The sequence below is a fragment of the Triturus cristatus genome, chromosome 1_1, assembly GCF_964204655.1.
Source record: "Triturus cristatus chromosome 1_1, aTriCri1.1, whole genome shotgun sequence".
In the NCBI taxonomy this organism is placed as follows: Eukaryota; Metazoa; Chordata; class Amphibia; order Caudata; family Salamandridae; genus Triturus; species Triturus cristatus.
Window position 1 is genome coordinate 1199820361 of NC_140579.1, and position 21670 is coordinate 1199842030.

Below are 21670 nucleotides of genomic sequence, written 5' to 3' on the forward strand. Positions count from 1 at the left end.
TAAAGTCATTTCCCCTTTTCACCTAAACCAATCCGTTGAATTACTGGTATTTTTCTCGCAACCTCAAACTGTTGCAGAAAGGGCTCTACACACGCTAGATGTCAAACGAGCCTTACTTTACTATATCCAAAGAACACAACCTTTCAGAAAGACCAAACAACTGTTTGTCTCTTTCTCTCCACCACACAAGGGCAACCCCATCTCAAAATCAGGGATAGCTAGGTGAATTGTAAAATGCATCCAGATTTGATACCACAAAGCAAAATGAACGCTATCCGTTCCCCCTAAAGCCCATTCTACACGAAAGATAGGGGCTTCTATGGCTTTTCTAGGGAACATCCCATTAGATGATATCTGCAAAGCAGCTACATGGTCAACACCGCACACTTTCACTAAACACTACTGTGTAGATGTGCAAACCAAGCAACAAGCTAGTGTGGGCCAGGCTGTACTAAAAACACTATTTCAAACAACTGCAACAGATACCGGTGGTCGCCGCTAAGGTTGGGAACTGCTATATAGTCTATGCAAAAGTGTGTAATCTGCAGCTCATATGCCTCGAACGGAATATGCTACTTACCAGTATGCATCTGTTCTTGGCATGTAGAGCTGCCGATCTACACACGCCCACCCGCCTCCCCGGCTACCTGTATCTGTTCCAGTCTATCTTATTTAGATACAACACACATGGGTTTCTTCACTGTTATTACTACGCTCCATCTTTCCCTGCTGGCGAAAAACAATCTGAGGATGGAGCCGAAGCCCATGCGCAATACGATCCAAAGGAGGAGTCACCCACCTTGTGACATCCAAAGACTTTCCAAGAGGAAAAACAAACTGCAAACATCCGGGCCCAACACCAGATGGCGATCTATGCAAAAGTGTGTAGATCTGCAGCTCTACATGCCAAGAACAGATGCATACTGGTATGTAGCATATTCCTTTTCCTCATAGGATAACATTTACATTTTTTCTCGACTTTTGAAAACTGCAAATATTCCTTAAAAATCAGCCGATTAATCAAAATGCATTTTCTCAACTGTTTTCAGGAAATGTCCCAGTGCTAAATCCAGGATCCAGTACTGCATAAGAAAACGTAACGATAACCTAACTTACCTGCGAAGTGAATTTCCACCCATAGGATAACATTGGTGATTCTATGTTAAAAAGTTTCTGTGTGTCATCTTTTGAAATACAATAATATTCCTTAAAAATCATACCTTTAACCAAAACAAATTTACTCACCTGTTTTCAGGAAATGTCCCAGGGCTGAATCTAGGATCCAGTCCTGTGGTTAAAAAAGTAATCTGAAAAGTAATTAACTGCATTTTACTTAAAAAGACCATTCAATTGAATGTACTATACCTGAAATGTGTTGCAAACTGCTTTATTAAACCTGTAATAAAAACCAGTACCAGTTATACTGCAATTCTGAACTGTCTTCAAACAAGACAATTACTACTGCAAAGTATTTATATGCTTACCTGTACGAGGCTTGCTTGGTTCTAGAAATAAAACCACAGTTTATTTTTTATACATAACAATTGGCCTAGAGTTCAGTTCTTGAGTGTGTGGGACCATTTGCTGACTGAGTGTGTACATCTAATGCTTTACATTGTCCTCTGATACTGCCTTACTGCTAGACCAAGCTACCACTTTAGAGAGTAAGGTTCTATCTAACTTTAACCTCTGCCACACCTCTGGAGACCCTTGGACTCTATACATACTGTACCTCACTTTGGTACAGTATATATAGAGCCAGTTTCTTACACCTGGACAGCCAAGTCCGGAGAGACGGCTTCTTTGGCTGTTCTGTTCTCCAGGACTTTCTGGTATGAAGTTAGTTCGCAGACCCACCTCCGGGGTTGGTATTGCTGGGGTATCTATTCTAAGGTAAGGAATCTTTAAATAACTGTTTCTTTCAGATGAACAAGTTACTTGCGTTTGGTAATGATATTTCTGTAAGAAACATAGGTTAGTTACAGATTCCTTACCGCCCCACCCATCCTCCCCGTTCTGAGAACTGATTTCTAGGGTTAAGGACTTCCTTTCAGGGCCCTAGTTTTTTGCACCAGTGGTCAGTGTCTTGCATGGCTCTACGCTTCTGGCGTGGAAAGTCGTGTACAGAACTGACGTCCGCACGCAAGGGCGGCGTATATGTAGCTACCACGATGTCTTCCCGGGGACCATGCTGACAAACATGAAGTCAACAGACGCCACCATCCGACGCGCAGGGGTACTGCTGACGGAAAACCTTCCGGATCCAGTCTGACCTCTGGGGGTAATGCTAAGGTAAGGAATCTATAACTAACCTATGTTTCTTACAGATATATAGTTACTGAAGGTAAGTAACTTGTTCATTGATCTCGTTAACAGAGCTGTACAATATCCTGGAGTAGAGCTTCATAATGAGACTTTAGAGGAGGATTTTCTGTTTGACACATCTCAAAGGGCTACACAAACACTACCAATGTGAAATGGTATGCTTAAAGGGTAGAGAAAAAAATAAAAATCTGCACCTAATGACCTTGTATAAATCTAAGGCCAGTTACTCTTGGACTCACTCCTAGTTTTCAACGCTCGTAAAAGATCTAATTCGCAAACAGGGGAAGCCCCTCCTCCTGATAAAGAGTCCAAACTAATTGATGCTTCGGCAAAAAGGTAGCATCACAAGCAGCTAATCATTGGAGCATTGCCAATGCTCAAGCACTGTTGGCAAGGTATGATAGAGCTCATTATGATGAGCTTGAAAAGCTCATTGAATTTCTTCCTGATGAGCACAAGTCTAGAGCTAGTGCCCCTATTCAATTATTCAATTATTAAATTAATATCTAATACCTCTATCAGGTGTGCTCTAGATCAGGCAGACATAGCAGCTCGGGCAGTAAACACTAGTGTACTGCTTCGTAGACCTGCTTGGTTAAGAATTTCAGGATTCTAGGTACAAGCCTCTATTCTTAATCACCCCTTTGACAAAGAACACCTCTTTTTGATCCAGCTGTTGTTACATCACTAGAAAACATGAAAAAAGATACTGAAGTTGCTAAGTCTATCGGGGCCTTACAATCTCCTTCCAACAGAGGATCCTTCTGTCGCTCATTTTACAGGGGTGGCTCCAAAAATGAGTCTTTAGACAATCCCTCCTCCTCTTACAAGGGCAACAATCAGTCGCCTTTTTCAAGAGGTTATTTTAGAGGAGGATATAGAGGAAACCACGGCAAGGAAAGAGGCAGAGGTAACTCAACACGCACTTCCCCTGCAAACGCCAAACAGTGACTTCCTTTCCGTACCCTCCGAACATTCCACTCCTGTCGGGGAACGTCTTTCCCAATTTCGATCCATTTGGAATACGATTACATCAGACAAATCCAATCTGGTTATTGCCTGGAGCTTACAAGCACTCCACCGAAAATTCCTCCAAGGTCACACCTCATGTCACAAGAACATCTCACCCTTCTAGAGAAAGAGGTTCTCTCTTTCTTCCAGAAAGGTGCAATAGAACCAGTCCGTTTACCATACCAGGGAGCAGGGGGTGTACCCCCTCTACTTTCTAATTCCCAAAATCGACGGCTCTCTCAGGCCTATATTAGACCTCAGAGAACTAAATCTATACATTCAGTCAGACCATTTTCATATGGTAACACTCCAACAAATGCTTCCCCTTCAGGAAGGGGACTTTCTCTCCACTCTGGATTTAAAGAACGCTTACTTTCATATTCCAATACACCCTGCACACCGCAAATACCTCAGGTTTGTGGTAGCAGGTCAGCACTATCAATTCAAAGTCCTCCCATTCGGAATAACAACCGCACCTAGGGTTTTCACAAAATGCTTGGCAATAGTCGCAGCCCATCTAAGAAGACAACATATTCATGTCTTCCCATACTTGGACGACTTGCTCATAAAGGCCAGCTCGTACAACAGCTGTCTACGCCCCACACAGAAAACTGTGCAATTGCTCCACGAGCTCGGATTCACAGTAAATCTGTCCAAATCCCATGGCCAACCATCCACACCTCAAGCATATCTAGGAGCTACTATAAACACACAAAAAGCTCTAGCATCCCCAACTCCAGCCAGAGTCCCCAATATACAAACCCTGATGTCTCAGTTTCAGCCTCAACACTCCTTAGTGTTAATGCAGTTACTGGAAATAATAGTGTCTTGCATTTTTATATTCCCCTACGCAAGACTTCAAATGCTTAGCACGTCAGTGGAACCAAGCTCAAGGTCCGTTATCAGATCTAGTGTTGGTGGACGACTGCACGTACTATACCAAATTGAGGTATAGTGTGCACAGTCCAGTGGATCCACAAAGGTTGGCAGAGATAAAGTTAGATAGCACCTCACTCTCTATTAGTGGTAGTGTGGTCGTGCAGTAAGGCAGTATCGGAGGACAGTGTTAAGCATTTGTTGTGCACACTGTCAGCAAATGAATTCACACACTCAAAAACTGAACTTCAGACCAATTGTTTTTGTATAAAAATATTCTGTTAGTTATTTTATTTTCTAGAACCAGCAAGCCTATCATAGGTAAGCAATAAATACTTTACAGTAGTAATGGAATTGAACTATAGTTTGAATGATAATTGTTTATGCACTTTGGTTTGATTTACAGCATGGATGCAGAGAAACCCCAAACCCTCCACATCTGTATAAATATAGCATAAGTGTAACCCATAGAGCATGAAGCATGTCATCTGGTTCATTAATGATATCTGTTTTTTTTTGCTTTAGGCGAGCTTTGTAGCATCTGAAAACAGGACAGACATTGCATTGGATGATCCAAACTTCTGGCAGAAGTGGGCCAAGAAAGCTGATCTCGACATAGATTCTATTAACAGCAAGGTAAAGTATTTGGTAAAAACCTATCCGTATAATGTGAATAATGAGGGAGAATTTAGTGATGGACTGTTATTGGCAGATGTTGATGCATGACTGGTTGTCAAGGTGATGTTTAGGGAGTTAGGTCTGCGTGGGTAGAGTAGCATAAGGAGGGAAGAGAGATTCAAACTGAAATTGTGGCACTTGCAAGGCTTTGCTTCAGATTGCTGGTGGTGTTGTGTACACCAGATGTCCTCACAGGATGGGATGTAGTCTAGTGGATTGTTTGCGGTCTTTGAACCTGGTTTCTAATCCTTGCTTTGAAACCTTGGTGACAAATTACTAGATCTGTCTCTCAGTGTAACTGTATGTAAAAGCATATGTATGTGCAATTCTCCTGTGTGTAATTGTGTGTAAAAGAAAATGCAGATAAAATAAGTACTTCAGCTGTCAATTTACATTTTAGCCATGTCATAAGGTTTGATGTTTCAAAGATCAATTGGATCCTTCCGGAGTCTCCATTTGCACCTGTGGACTGAGCTGCCTTTAAAGATGTCTCATGGTAGCTAGCATTTGTGCCCTTCTAACAGTTTGCAACAATTGGTAAATCTGTGCTTCCTCCTTCTTTTTCTCAGTTGGAACAGTTATTTGCAGGCACATTCTTAACTGGATAGCTGTTCCTTGATGTCCCACTATGCCCGGGAAATGATTAGTAGACGTTTTCAAACACCCAATAGGTGATGGCAGAAATGCTTTCAATTTGGCTAACAACTGCCAATTGCTCCGGGTAGCATTCCAACCCATCATTCTTTCGCCCACCATGCCACCTCAGTTAGGGCTCAGACATTTGCAGATTAGTCTAGACTCTGCTGGGACATTCCAGCCCTAACTGGCAGACTGAGTCTTCTTTGAATGGTTATGCAATCATGAGCTACTCATGTGCCCTGACATTTGCTTTGCTTCTGCGTCTCACGATTTAGAATTATTCCTTGGTCTTTTTTAGACCCTTTTCCTACAGTTTTCCAGTGTGCAGAATGCAGCAGCCAGACTGATCCTCTACCTGCCCAAAGGGACCCACATCACCAAGCACCTGAGAGACCTCCACTGGCTCCCCAACTAGAAAAGGTGCCAATTCAAGTTTCTGACCCACGCCTACAACGCCCTCCATGACCAAGGACCAGCATACATGAGCCACCGCCTGAACTTCCCATCAACCATCCAGAAACCTCCGCTCACCTTGCCCTCGCACAGACATTGCTTATCCGCTGCTGCTGTACCGGAGGACAATCCTTCTCCCACACCGCCGCCAAATCCCGGTACTCCCTTACCCTCCACCTGTGAATATCACCCTTGTTGACAGACTTCAGGAAGGGACATAAGGCCTGGCTGTTCAACTGAGACCTGCAACCCAGCGCCTGGATACCCTCACGGGTGACAAGCTGCGCTATACAAGTAGGGATTGATTGATTACAAGTGAAAATTTTACTTTGTACAACTACAAGGCTCAAACCATGTGTGGACTGTTGCAAACAGATGTCTGTAACAGACCCTCTTGGAGTGTGTTATGGTGCCTCTGGTTGGAGAACGATTTGAGGGCCTTTGATGACTGTGCCCAGATGTTGCGGATGCGTCAGAGTGTCAGCAGTATTACAACAACCCACTAACCTGAGCCGGCCAGGAGGAACGATGCGTGTGTTGACTGTCCCCCTTCTTCCCCCTTCCACCAGCGCTCACCACGGTAGAAAACCTGAGCAGTGCGAGGAAGCAGGTGGGGGAGAAAAGGGGGGGGAACAAGGTTCACGGCAGGAGTAGTGGAGCAGGTAAAATCCGTTGGGACTGCAGGTCAGGGACGTGTTCGTGGGTTTTCTTGTGCAGGGCACTATGAGCAAGAAAACAGGAGACTTGTAACGAGGCGCCAGTTTTACAGGAAATCTTACCCACCCTAACTCCCCTATCTTGAACTCACTGTTATCAGAGTGTAGGTCCCCACAGCCAAGAGGCAGAGGTAATCAGCTGTTGCTGACACTCAGGATCCTCGTTTTGTATCCAGCCCCGATGACCCTCTAATGCCTGGCAAAATCATAAAGGGTGGAAGTCCAAACACGAAATACCCCGGTAATTACAAGGTAGGGAAAAATGAAAGAAGAGAGGACAAGGGAGGGCACTCCGTCCCCCTACAATCCTGCGTCTTGTCCCACTCTGCAGTATGTTCCTACTTCTTGTAGGAGATGATGTGCTCGACCGTTGTTCCTTCACAGCGGGAGCACCCAAGGATACGAGGAGCTCTGGCGCTCCCCCAAAAGTGCTCGACCGCTGTTCCTGCACTGCGGGAGCTCTCTAGCACTCAAGGAGCTAATAGCGCTTTCTCAATTGCGCTCCTCCACTGTTCCAGCACAGCGGGAGCACTCAAGTACCTGTGGGGTCAGGGTTCTCTTTCCCGCAACCATGCGGGTTACCTGTAAATGTCGTGCAGTCTCCGTTGCCTGCCTGTCTCCACACAGTTCCTTCCTTCGGCGGCAGTCTCGGGGGAAAGGCGTCTGGTTTCTCAGTTGCTTCGGAGTCGGTGGTCGAACGCACACACGGTGCTCGCGGCGGGTTTTTCCTCGTAGGCAACACGGAACTGGGCTCAAGATTGCCAAGCTTTATGGAGCCGGTGAATGCACACATAGATGACGCGTGTCCTTCCGGCTCACCCCAGGGTTTTCTGGGTAATGTAGTTTTTGTGCAGTGTCCTCGTGATCGCGACACCAGATGAATTTAAAGGCCATACAGGATTGCGGTGCTGTATGTCGGCAAACATTCGAAAACTTAACGCTGTTGTAAGAAACTGGCTCTATATATACTGCACCAAAGTGAGGTACAGTGTGTATATAGTCAAAGGATCTCCAGAGGTTTGGCAGAGGTTAAAGTTAGATAGAACCTTACTCTCTAAAGTGGTAGCTTGGTAGAGCAGTAAGGCCGTATCAGAGGACAGTGTAAAGCATTTGATGTACACACAAGCAAATGAATTCACACACTCAAGAACTGAACTCGAGGCCAATTGTTTTGTATAAAAAATATACTGATGTTTTATTTCTAGAACCAAGCAAGCCTGGTACAGGTAAGCATTAAAAATACTTTTCAGTAGTAAATTACTTGTATGAACATAGTTCAAAATTGCAGTGTAACTTGTACTGGTTTTGGTTACAGTTCTAAGTAAGCAGTTTGCAACACATTGCAGGTATGGTACATTCAAATGAATGGGCTTTTGAAGTAAAAAAAGCAGTTAATTACTTTTGAGATTACTTTTACTAACACAGGGCTGGATCCTAGATTCATCCCTGAGACATTTCCTGAAAACAGGTGAAGAAATGCGTTTTGGTTAAAGGTACGATTTTTAAAGAAGAAATATTGCATTTCAAAAGTTGACACGTGGAAACTTGTTCCCATAGAATCACCAATGTTATCCTATGGGGGGAAATTCACTTAGCAGGTAAGTTATGTTAACGATACTTTTTTAGGTCTCGCCTGGCTATCGCGTAAGCGATCGCTCAGCGAGATTTATGTAGGGGCTTCAGAAAATGCTCCCAAAGGCTTCCCAGGCGGATCGGGTGGCGGATACGCGCACAACCACGCGCATTCCATTTGCCACCAGCTACTTCCTGCGCGTGCGCCTCCTCACGCATTCAGAGAGATTTAGTAAGGGGCACAAGACCTTAGGAATGCGGTTTATGGCCAGTGCATGTGAGGCATTCAAGCGCGAAGCTGGCATCTGGCATCGGACTTGAAAGCAGCAGACTGCTTTTGCCAGAGCGCGCTCGGCCTCACTTCCTGCATCCCCTCTTACAACAATTAACTTTCGTTATAACTCACACCCCATATGCTCGTTCCCTCCCACCCTTCCTTTGATGTCCGCTTTTCTTGTTTGCAAACCACGCCACACACTGCTGCACGCCGCACACTGCTGCACGCCGCACACTACCGCACGCCACACACTGCTGCACACACTGCTGCATTACACACTGCTGCACGCCGCACACTGCTGCACGCCGCACACTGCTGCACGCCGCACACTGCTGCACGCCGCACACTGCTGCACGCCTCACACTGCTGCACGCCTCACACTGCTGCACGCCTCACACTGCTACACGAAACACTGCTGCACGCCACACACTGCTGCACGCCGCACAATGCTACACGAAACACTGCTGCACGCCACACACTGCTGCACGCCACACACTGCGTCACACTGCTGCATTACTCACTGCTGCATTACTCACTGCTGCATGCTGCACGACACTGCTGCACGCAGCACACTGCTGCACGCCTCACACTGCTGCACGCCTCACACTGCTGCACGCCTCACACTGCTACACGCCTCACACTGCTGCACGCCTCACACTGCTGCACGCCGCACACTGCTGCACGCCGCACACTGCTGCACGCCGCACACTGCTGCACGCCTCACACTGCTTTTATGCGAGTATATGCTACTGATATTGTAAATGACAATGCCTTTTATTTGTTTTAAAACCAAAACATAAATAAAAGGCATTGTAATTTTACAATGCCAATAGCTCAAACTCTTATAAATGCGAGACCTATTGCATTGCAAATGCTTGTCTTGCTCAGTGCTGGATACCTAGATTCAGCACTCGGACATTTCCTGAAAACAGTTGAAAAAATGAGTTTTGTTTATTCGGCTGATTTTTAAGGAATATTTGTAATTTTCAAAAGTCGACACTTAGAAACTTTTTGGGAGAAAAAGTGTCAATGTTATTCTATGGGGAAAAATAGGTTATCGGTTTCCAGGTAGATAACTGGTCTTTAAAGTTAGGATCCTGGGGTTAGACTCAGGGGGTCTCCCAGGGTCAGTGATGCACTGTTCTTGCACCCTTAGTGGCACTAGGGCGGCCGGGTGCAGTGTGTTGAAGCCCAATGTTATCCTTTTGAGGATAGGCGGACTCCGGTTGGTGGCTGCTGGCAAGCAGGCCACGGGTTGTGGGAGCAAAGCTCCTAGGGTTAAGCTCAGGGCAAGTTGGGGACCAAGTTAGCACCAAAGGGGCACCCTCCGCGGCACTAGGGCAGCCGGGTGCAGGGTGCTGTTTTGAGGTCGGGTGCCCTGTTGATTTCAATGGAGATTCTCCGGGACAAAGAAACACTGCAGGCTCGGGGACGAGGATCTTCCAGGAGTGACCACCACTTCGAGGGGTAAGTTGGGATGTTGAGGGTTGGTTAGGCACTGCTGGGTTGGGCACACAAGGCCGTGGGGCGTCGGGTTCAGGGGTGCCTTGGGTCGTCGGATTTTCTTACCCGCTCTGGTCGCGGTAGGGGGGGGTCCTCTGGATTGAGGCTGCAGGCGTCATCAGGAGGCATGAGGCAGGTCGGGGGTCACCGGATCTTGGGTCAGGATCGCCAGGGGGACCTCCTCGTGGTGTTTTTCCACTCAAGCTTGGGCCGGGCTCGACGGGTGCAGAGTGGGCTGGATTCGCAGTTTCTGGCTGGCACCAGAAGCTGCAGTTCAAACACGTCCGGTGTTCACGGGAGAAACAGCTTGGAAAGTGAATGCAAGGAGGTCCTCCTGGGTTTTTGAGGTTGTTGGCCGCTGGACACGCCGGGGTTTTGCAGGAGCAGATTCGAGGGGAGACAGGGCTGGGGCCAAGTCAGTGGGCGTCGTCCTCTTGTTAGCTCTGCACGGCTTCTCATCCTTCTTCTCCGTCTTCTTTTCTTGTGGTTGCTGGATCTGAGGAAGGAAGGTTCAGGGTGCCCCTAAATACTAAATTTAGGGGTGTTACAGGTAGGTAAATGGCAGGGACCAATGGGCCCCCTCCCTGGGGTGAGTACACCCCCTATTCTGCCACTCTCCTGTGGGAGGTGGGCAGGAGCCTGTCCCTGGTTGGCTGGGTCCCCCCCATCCTCAAGATGGTGGGGACTCGAGGTTGTGCTTCACCTCGGCTCCCCCACCTGTGAGGTGGAGTTGGCAGAGGTGGGCACACCTCTTTTGCTCACTTGTTTTTCCAGCCGGTTCTCCTGCCCAAAGTGGGGGGGGGGTAGATCCAGTGGAGACTAGTTGCTGAAAGCAGCATCTGAAAGAAACACGTTAGTTAGATTCCTCACCTTAGAATATCCCCATGCGTCAGTCTGGATCCGGAAAGACTTTTGTAGCAATACCCCTTGCGTGTCACTAGGCGTCGTCTGCGGCTCCGCGTCCGTCGTTGGCGTCGTGCGCCGGAATGAAGTCGTCGGAGTACTTGGACGCCGCCCTCGCGCGCTGACGTCAGTTCTTCTTTTTTCCGCGCCAGACAGCGCCGATCCGGGAAGAGCTTACCCCTTAGTCAATTTTTGACTAAACTTTTTTGACTCTTTTTGGTCTTCTGTCAACTCGACTCTGGTGCCGGTAGGATGCCTGGGTTTAAAGCCTGTGACGCATGTCATCGCCTGATGTCGGTGACGGACCACCATCGCCGGTGCCTTTACTGCCTGGGGGCCGACCACGACGCGGAGTCGTGCCCCGATTGTCAGGCCTTGACCTCGAAGGCTAGGCGGGAGCGGTCCTGTAAGCTTCTCAAGCTTCCGCACTCTGCTCCGCGCCGCTCACGGTCCCGGTCCAGGAGGAGGTCCAAGGACCGGTCGCGGAGCCGCAGTCTCCATCATCGCTCGTCGGGCTAGAAGTCTTCGGGTAAGTCGAAGCGATCTAAGAAGTCCAAGAGGCGACACCGCTCTTCGGACTCACCTCGCCGGTCGCGCGACTCGGCCGAGGGTCAAGGTGGTCCCACTCCCCGCGGCTCCATCGGAGCCGCAGGACCCGCGTCCGTCCCCATACCCGCCGGTCCCTGGGACTGACGCGACTCCGGCGGAGGTCAGTGCCTTCCTCTCGGCCATGAGGGGCCTGGCTCTGCCGTCGACGCCTACCGGCGCGCCTTTGGGCCCTGCGGGCTCGACTGGGCGACCTCGCGTGCCGGCGGCTCCGGCCCCGGCGCCGTCAACGACTTCGGTCCCGACGCCGCAGGTTCCCGAGGGATCCAGGCCTGGATCTCTGCCGGCGCCGTTCCCCGGTTTAGCCCCTGTCCGGGCCCGGCGCCGCTTTACGCAGCACCCGACGCCGATGGATGAGCGTTTCATCTACCGCCCGGCTCCCATCATTCCTCCTGTTTATCAGGAATCGGATGAAGGGGGCGACTGGGAGGGGTCTGAGGACCCTATGGCCATACAGGGCCAACTTTCACAGGACTGGGCAGACGAGCTGGGGGATGCCAGTGGTCTGGACACTTCGCCGGACGCTGGTTTCATCTCTCCTCCGACTGTGGCCTTGGAGGAAGGTGCAGCTTTTTCAGTGGTGCTGCGCAAGGCAGCCGCAGCCCTGGGGCTCGAGCTGCCTGCTGTGGCCGTGAGGAATAACGTCCTCACAGAGGTGCTTCAACAGTCAGCAAGCTCCACAGAGCCTCTGCTGCAGTTCAATGAGGCCCTCATAGACGTTCTGCACCGCTCTGCTCCGGGCGACCCCAGTTTCCTGTCCCAACACCCCACCCCCGAGAGTCTGGTTATCCAGGCCTCCACTTCCCAATCTTCCTTCCCGTCCGCCCCTCTGGATCGGGAATCCAAGAGGCTGGAGCAGTTCGGAAAGAAGCTGTTCTCTTCCCTGAGTTTGGGCCTGCGGTCTTTGAACACCGCTTGCCTCTTGGACCGTTTCTCCCACTCTCTGTGGGATACGGTGGAGGACGTGCTGCCCCTGTGTCCGGAGGAGGCCCGGTCTCGTCTCTCCCAGGCGCTTGCTGACGGGCGAGATGCAGCACGACATGCCATACGGTGTGGACTAGACACCACGGACTCGCTGGGTAGGGCGATTTCCACCACGGTGGCGCTCCGGCGCCACGCCTGGCTGCGGTCCACGTCTTTTTCGGGGGATGTCCAGAGTTCCCTCATGGATATGCCCTTTGATGGCACTCGCCTTTTTGGTGAGAAGGCGGATAGTGCGCTGGCTCGTTTTAAGGACTCCCGGGCTACGGCCAGGTCCTTGGGTCTCTCGGCCCCACGGCCGCAAACTTCCGCCTTTCGCCACTTTCGTGGCCAAGGAAGAGGCGCCTCCTCACGTCCGCCTAGCCACCGGCCGCAGACCCAACCTGCACGCGGACGTGGATTCCGCCGTGTCGGTACTGGAGGACAACGTGCCGGTCAGTCCACATCCATCCCGGCAGCATCTGCCTCAAAGCCCTCCTAGTCCGAGCTTTCAGGCCCATTCCACGCCAGTGGGCGGCAGAGTTCGCCATCACCTACTCCACTGGCGATCCATCACTTCGGACAGGTGGGTGCTGCAAATCGTCCGAAGGGGCTACTCCCTCCCCTTCGAGACGACCCCTCCAGCCATGCCACCGCAGTGCCACCGTATGTCTGAGGATCACTTGAATCTTCTGCGGGAGGAAGATACGGCCCTCTTGGCCAAAGAGGCCGTCAAGAGCGTTCCTGGTCCAGAAGTAGGCCGTGGTTGCTATTCCCACTACTTTCTGGTTCCCAAGAAGGGCAAAGGGGGCCTACGCCCTATCTTGGACCTCAGGAGCATCAACGCCTTCCTCCGGAAGGAACGGTTCAAGATGCTGACTTTAGCTCAGGTTCTGGCTGCCCTCGACCCTGGAGACTGGATGGTAGCGTTGGACTTGCAGGACGCCTATTTTCACATCCCCGTCCTGCCGGCCCACCGGCATTACCTGCGGTTCACGGTGGGTCAGGAGCATTTTCAGTTCACCGTGCTCCCCTTCGGCCTCACCAGTGCCCCTCGGGTGTTCACGAAAGTGATGGCTGTGGTCGCAGCTCATCTGCGCAGATCGGGGGTTCCAGTCTTGCCCTATCTCGACGACTGGCTGTTGAAGGCGGGCTCGCCCCAGCAAGTCGTCTCCCACCTCCAGACTACGGCCGACCTCCTGCATTTGCTGGGGTTCTCCATCAACGTGCCAAAGTCACACCTGAGACCCTCCCAGAGCTCCTCTTCATCGGAGCGGTTCTCGATTCGGCGCAGTTCCGGGCTTATCCTCTGGAACAGCGGGTCCGGGATATTCAGGCTCTGATTCCCATCTTTTGGCCTCTATCCTGGGTTTCGGTCAGGTTGGTGCTGCGGCTTCTGGGGCTGATGGCCTCCTGCATCCTGTTGGTGCGTTACGCCAGGTGGCGAATGCGGTCTCTGCAGTGGGACCTGAAGTTTCAGTGGGCCCAGCATCGAGGCAACCTGTCCGACCATGTCTTGATCTCGGAGGGCACTACAAAACAGTTGCAGGGGTGGCTCACGGACCGCGATTGGGTCAGCGGCAGATCCCTCTCCCTACCCCAACCGGAGCACGTGGTAGTGACGGACGCGTCCCTAATGGGATTGGGGGGCCATATGGGAGAGGCGGAGATCAGAGGACTCTGGTCTCCGGCGGAGTCTCAATTCCATATCAACTTGTTGGAGCTGAGAGCGATCCGGCTTGCACTGAAAGCCTTCCTTCCCTCTGTCTGGCGAAGTGTCGTGCAGGTGTTCACGGACAACACCACCGCCATGTGGTATTGCAACAAACAGGGCGGGGTGGGGTCGTGGACCCTTTGTCAGTCTGCGCCTCTGGACATGGCTGGAACACCAGGGCATCATCCTGGTGGTTCAACATCTGGCGGGCTCTCTGAACGCCAGAGCAAACGAACTCAACCGCCGGTGCATGATGGATCACGAATGGCGTCTGAACTCGGACGTGGCGCAAGGTCTCTTTCTGCAGTGGGGAGAGCCTTGGTTAGATCTATTCGCCACTGAAGAGAACGCGCAATGTCAGCAGTTCTGCGTGTTGGAATTTCCAAGGCGGCACTCGCTCGGAGACGCTTTTCGTCGTGAGTGGAGTTGCAGTCTGTTGTATGCCTTTCCGCCTATACCACTTCTGCCCAGAGTGCTGAAGAAGATCAGGCGCGACCGGGCCCAAGTCATCTTAGTGGCTCCGGATTGGGCACGAAGGTACTGGTATCCCGAGCTACTCAGTATGTCAATCGATCCTCCGATAAGACTGCCTCTTCAGGAGGACCTTCTGTCGCAGCAGCAGGGGACGGTCCTCCACCCGAACTTGTCCAGTCTTCTCCTCCATGCGTGGAGATTGAGCGGCGACAGTTGATGCCATTTGACTTGCCTCCTGAAGTCTGTGATGTGATTCTAGCAGCCAGGCGTCCCTCCACAAAATCGGTGTACGCCTGCAGGTGGAACAAATTTGTGGCATGGTGCACAGCAAAGGCTGTGGATCCCCTTTCTGCCCCTCTTTCTGAGGTTCTCCTCATTCTTCTTTCTTTGGCCCAGCAGGGCTCTGCTCTGGGCAACTTGAAAGGTTATCTTTCTGCAATCTCTGCTTTCTTACGGCTTCCTGATCAGCCTTCTCTTTTCAAGTCCCCTGTTGTTTCGCGTTTTCTTAAAGGCATTACTCGCATGTTTCCTCCTGTCCCCTTCGTAATGCCTCAGTGGGATTTGAATCTTGTCTTGACCTTTCTGATGTGCGCTCCCTTTGAGCCCCTTCACAATTGTCCACTTCGTCTTCTGACTCTTAAGACTGCTTTCCTGGTAGCTTTCACCTCGGCTAGACGGGTGAGTGAGCTCCAGGCTCTGTCATCTAAGCCTCCCTTTCTTCTGTTCAACCGTACAAGGTTGTCCTCCGGACTCGTCCTTCTTTTCTTCCGAAAGTGGTGACCCCCTTTCACATCGGGCAATCGGTCACTTTGCCCACCTTCTTTCCGCCTCCTTCGAAAGAGGAAGAGAGGCTCCACCGTCTGGACCCCAAACGTGCGCTGTCCTTTTATTTGGACCGCACCAGACAGTTCCGGGTGGACGACCAACTTTTTGTTGGATACGTAGGTGCTAAGAAGGGGAGAGCCGTACACAAACGGACCATCTCACGGTGGGTCGTCTTGTGTATAAAGGTTTGTTACTCCTTGGTGAAAAAGGACCCTCCTGTGGGGCTGAGAGCCCATTCCACCCAGGCCACGGCGGTGACTACTGCCCTGGGACGGGGAGTTCCCTTGCAGGACATCTTTCAGGCGGCGACGTGGGCCTCACTGCACACGTTCGCCAAGCACTATTGCCTGGACAGCCAAGTCCGGAGAGATGGCTTCTTTGGCCGTTCTGTTCTCCAGGACTTTCTGGTGTGATCTTGGTTCGCAGACCCTCCACCGGGGTTGGTATTGCTGGGGTATCTATTCTAAGGTGAGGAATCTAACGTGTTTCTTTCAGATGAACACGTTACTTACCTTCGGTAACGATGTATCTGTAAGAAACATTAGTTAGTTAGATTCCTCACCGACCTACCCATCCTCCCCGCTCTGCGAACCGACATCTAGGGTTACGGTCATCCTGTTCAGGGCCCTAGACTTTTTGGCACCAGTGTCGGTCTCTTGCATGGCTCTGCGTTCCTGGCGCGAAAAGCTATGTACAAGAACTGACATCAGCGCGCGAGGGCGGCGTCTAAGTACTCCGACGTCATTCCGGCGCACGACGCCAACGACGGACGCGGAGCCACAGACGACGCCTAGCGACGCGCAAGGGGTATTGCTACAAAAATCTTTCCGGATCCAGCCTGACGCCTGGGGATATTCTAAGGTGAGGAATGTAACTAACTAATGTTTCTTACAGATACGTCGTTACCGAAGGTAAGTAACTTGTTCACTTGGTCTGGAGAGGCTTGCAAAGGCGGCAGGCCTTTGAAGTCTCTCCTTCGAGAAACCTGCCCATCCTGGGGGAGGAGGTTTGCATCTCGTCCCAGGATGTGCATTGTTTCAGGGCCCCCGAGAGCAGCGAGCTCTCGACCCAGGGGTCCAGAAACATGTCTGGTGGTGGCAGCCTGCGCAGTCACTCATTCAGTTCACTGGGAGTTGTTTGCGTTTCAGGGGGCAACTCTAAGATGCCCTCTGTCGTGCATTTTACATTAAAACCCACACCGCCACCAGTGTGGGTTTAATTTGCTGAGAAGGTTGATACCAAAGTTCCCAGTCTTCAGTGTAGCCATTATGGTGCTGTGGAGTTCGTAATGACAAACTCCCTGCACCATATACTCTTAATGGCAGCACTGCACTTAGTGCCCAGGAATGGACGTGGACCCTGTAGGGGTACAGGGCTCATGCACCTGTGTACCCTCACCACTGGCATAGGGCACCCAGCTAGAGGGTAACTGATGTATGCCAGGGCAGTGGTTTGTGGGCATGGCACAGAGGGATGTGTGCCATGTTTGACTCTTCACTTTGTTCTCTACCAAGACACGAAGCCTGCAAGGGCAGTGTGTGAGTGTCAGGGTACAGGGCCTCTAAGGTGGCACAATAAGTGCTGCAGCCCTTAGAGACCTTCTCTGGTCACAGTGCCCTGGGTACCTGTGGTACCATTTACCAGGGGCTGACATGTGGCCAGAGATGCCAATTGGGTTTGTTTTTGGGGAATGAACACAGGCCCTGGGAACCTGATTGGCAGGGACCCAGGGCATACCAAGAAAAAGTGCATCAGTTGTCTGGCAAAAAGTGGGGAGGTTACTGCAACAGAAACCCACTTTCCTATAACTGTGACATGTCGAAGTCAAAAGGAAGATTCCGTTCCAGCTCCAGAATTCCTTCCTGCTGTAGATAGTCTTTACAGTCAGTATTCCTTTTAAATCAGAAAAAAAACTAATAAATAAAAGTGGGAATCAGTCCTTTTCTGCACTCTCATACTCAGAGAGGGCACGAGTAAGTCAGGGTGCCCTTTGTCTCGCTCCAGATCTGTCTAAGCAGATCACAAGCCTAATTCCGATGTATGCCAGATATCCAGATCCTGTGGCTGTAGAGTAAGCGGAGGCCTTAACGAAGACCATGCTGAGCATTTTGGCATTTAATGGTTTCCTCTGGTGCACCCTTCAGGCCCCAGTGATGCGCAAGGGACTTGAGTTGGACTTCCACTGGTGGGTCAACCCGTGGCACCATTTATTCCTCTTGAACCCGCTTTGGGTTTAGTATTTGCTCCTGTGCCAATTTGGATTCTGACGTCACCCACTGTTCCGGTTCTGTTTGCATCAACGCCCATTGTGCTTTCTGACTCTAAGCAGAATAAACCTAGACTGAGGCTAAACCCTCCTCCCACTTGTGTACAGCCAGCTTGCAACACTTCTGAATCTGATACCTTGATCTTATCACTGTTGGGCTGAGGCGTTACTCAGTCTTTTCGGCACTGATTATGTACAGTGTGAATTCTGATGAAGGGTATGATTGTGTCCCTCAGTATGATGAGAACTGGTATGAAGATACTAGTGTAGGAAGCTGGGTTTCTGTTGTAGTCCCCCCCCCCCCCTTTGCCAGACTACTGATGGACTTTGACTTGATGTGCCCTGGGTCCTTGCCAATCAGGTTCCCAGGGCCTGTGTTCTTTTTCAAACTGTACCTTGTGCCCCCAGTTGGCACCTCTCTGACCACTTGTCAGTTCCTTGTAAAAGGTACAATGGGTAACAAGGGCACTGTGGCCAGGGAAGTCCTCAAATGGCTGCAGCACTTACTGTAAGTCTCTCTCTCTCTCTCTCTCTCTCTCTCTCTCTCTCTTCTCTCTCTCTTCTCTCTCTCTTCTCTCTCTTCTCTCTCTCTCTCTCTCTCTCTCTCTCTCTCCTCTCTCTCTCTCTCTCTTTTCTCTCGCTTTCCTCTCGCTTTCCTCTTTCCCTCGTTCCCTCTTTCCCTCTCTCTCTTTCTTCTCTCTTTCTTTCTTTTTCTCTCTCTCTCTTTCCCTCTCTCTCTCTCTCTCTCTTTCCCTTTCCCTCTCTTTCCTCTCTTTCCCTCTCTCTCTTTCCCTCTTTTCCTCTCTCTTTTCCTCTCTCCTTTCCTCTCTCTTTCCCTCTCTTTCCCTCTCTTTCCCTCTCTCTCTCTTTCTCTCTCTCTCTCTCTTTCCCTCTCTCTCTTTCCCTCTCTCTCTCTCCTCTCTCTCTCTTTCCCTCTCTCTCTTTCCCTCTCTCTCCCTCCCCTCTTCTCCCCCCTCCCTCCCTGTCTCCCTCCCTCTTTCCCGCTTCCCTTTCCCTCTTCCTTGTGGGGACTATGTGTGAATATCTGTCTTGTGGGGAGCAACCATTCCCAATGTTTTAAAGTATACAATAACAGAAAAATGTTAAGAAAAAAATCATGATGCAGGATCCTGCTTCAAATTTGCAAATATATTGTTATTTAATCGCACGCACTGTACCATCCTTGTGAGGACCTACTCATAATTAGCATGTGTGATTGAAAACAGGCAAAGGCACCAGGCTAAATATTTATTTCATTAACAATATGCACAAATAACATCACAATCTATTCATAAATTAATTCTTGAACATATCTAAGAGGTATACAAAATATGGATTGTGCTGATTATTTGTCAGTAAAAATCAAATATAATGATTACAGAACGGCACATAAAACTGTATTTAACCATTTACTTAGTGCTCTAAATCATATGTGATAAGGGAACCAAGGCATAAAGAAATTATCAGATGGAATCGACCAATATGGTCAAGTGTAACCCAGAGTTTGAATATTTGTTCACATTAGTGTCAAAGTAGCTTTTATACCACATCTCCTAGGAAATTATGTAATGTTAATATCTGCGTAGGAGTCCCCACAAAGATAGTATGTGATTATTGGAATGTTCAAGTCCCCGGAGAGACAGTGTGTGAAGATGTTAGTGTTCGAGTCTCCACTGAAAATGGAGTCTCCACATAGAGAGTGTGAAGATCATGGTGTTGAAGTCCAAACAAAAATTGTGTAATTATAGAAATGTTCAAGTCCCCGCAAAAATGGTGTGATATTATAGTGATGTTCAAGTCCCCACAACGATAGTGTGTGATCACTGCGATGTTTAAGCTCCCACAGAGATGATGTATGTTCATGTCTCCAGAGAGATGAAATGTGAGAGAATTATGTTCATGTGTAGGAAAAGTGGCTCTGTATATAACTGTTCCTAAATAGGTACAATGTGTACAGAGTCCACAGTCCCCAGAGGTTTGGCAGAGGCTAAAGTTAGATATAACCTTACTCTCTAAAGTGGTAGCTTGGTCGAGCAGTAAGGCAGAGACCGTGTAAGCATTTGTTGTACACACTCAGTCAGCAAATGGTCTCACACACTCAAGAACTGAACTCTAGGCCAATGGTTTGTATATAAAAATATATGGTTGTTTTATTTTAGAACCAACAATAGGTATCAAAATATACTTTCTCAGAATGAGATGCTTTACCGTTAAATACTTTTCAATAGGCAATAGTCTTTTGAATGCAATAGTTATAGTTTGTTGCAATTGGCAACACAATTCAAACACAGTTAAACATTGAGCTCAATGGGAAATTCTAAGTAAATGCAATTGATTACTTTTAGGAATACTTTTGACGGGTGAGTAAATACGTTTAGTTACTGTTGTGATTTTTAAACAATATTTTAAAAGTTGACACTTAGAAACTTTTTCTAATAAAATCACCATGTTATCCTATGGGAGGAAATTCACTTAGCAGGTAAGTGGGATTATTGTTACTTTTTCTAGCTCAGTGTTGGATCCTGGATCCAGGATCCAGCACTGGTATACCACATGTAAGCAGTTGAGAGAATGCGTTTAGGTTATACAGGCGATTTTTAACGAATATTTGTAAATTTGCAAAATCGACACTTAGAAACTTTTTCAGCAAAAACAGGCAATGTTATCCTATGGAAGGAAATTCAAGTTGCAGGGCAAAAACCAGGCAATGTTATCCTATGGAAGGAAATTCAAGTTGCAGGTAAAGTATGTTCTTGTTACTTTTGTAATCCAGTGCTGGGCTCCTAGGCTCAGTATTGGGACATCTATCTAAAACAGGTAAGTAATTACGTTTTCACAGTTGGTACGATTTTTAAAGAATATTTGTAGTTTGCAAAAATCAACACTTAGAAGAAATTTCACAGAAAAACAGTCAATGGTTTCCTATGGAAGAAAATTGGGTTAGTGGTAAGTATGGTTGTAATTACTTTTCAGGGTCAGTGCTGGGCACCAAGATCCAGCACTGGGATCTCTCCTAATAGCAGGTGAGTATTTTCGATTTCGTTACTCGGTTGATTTTAGGTGAATATTTTAAAGTTTAGAAACTCCACACTTAGAAGAATTTCCAAGTGAAACCAGTCAATGTTACCCTATGGAAGAAAAGTGAGATATCGGCTTTTGGGTAAGTACTCGACTGGCAGAGTTAAGGTTCTGGGCATAGACTCAGGGGTCTTCCAGGGTCAGGTAAGTACAGTTGTTACACCCTCAGCGGCACAGGGGCAGCCGGGTGCAGAGTGAGTTAGGCCCAATGTTATCCTATGGGAGGCAGGGGGCCCGTAGTTGGTGGCTGCTGGCTAGCGGGCCACGCGGCTGTGGGAGCTGGGCTCCTGGTCACTTGCTCAGGGCAAATGGGGAAATGGGTCAGAGTAGAAGTTGCCCTGCCAGGGCCACTCGGGCGGTTGGGTGCAGGGTGCTTTTGAGCCGTCGGGCGCTCAATGGATTGCAATGGAGAAGCTCAAAAACTAACAAAGGCTGCAAGCTCGGGACGAAGATTCTTCAGGTGTGACCACCACTTCGAGAGGTAAGTTGGAGGATAGGTAGGTACCCAGGAATTGGGCACATGGGGCCGCAGGATGCCGGGTGCAGGGGTGCCTTTTGGTGTCGGGACATTTTACCCTCTGTTGATCGCGGTTGGGGGGGTACCTGGTTCTGAGGCTGCAGGCGTCGTCGGGAGCATCGAGGTGGGTCCTTGGTTGCTGGATTCGGGCTCTCAGTCGCCGGGGGGACATCCTCGTGGTCTTTGTCCACTCCATCACAGGCCAGGCTTGGCGGGTGCAGAGTGTGCAGGGTTTACGGTTCCTGGCTGATGCCAGGGGTCAGTTACTTGCTTTGAG

The 21670-nt window shown here is 49.4% G+C and overlaps 1 protein-coding gene across 3 annotated transcripts in view; it reads left to right on the forward strand.

Annotated features, from left to right (window-relative positions):
- Nucleotides 1-21670, forward strand: part of LOC146871825 (ATP-dependent chromatin remodeler CHD8-like) — a 3469548-nt gene that overhangs the window by 1942330 nt on the left and 1505548 nt on the right. For all 3 annotated transcript variants that reach the window (XM_085651762.1, XM_085651758.1, XM_085651757.1), the window contains one exon: nt 4738-4848. In XM_085651762.1, coding sequence (XP_085507888.1) covers nt 4738-4848 — 111 coding nt within the window. The remainder of the gene's footprint in view (nt 1-4737; nt 4849-21670) is intronic.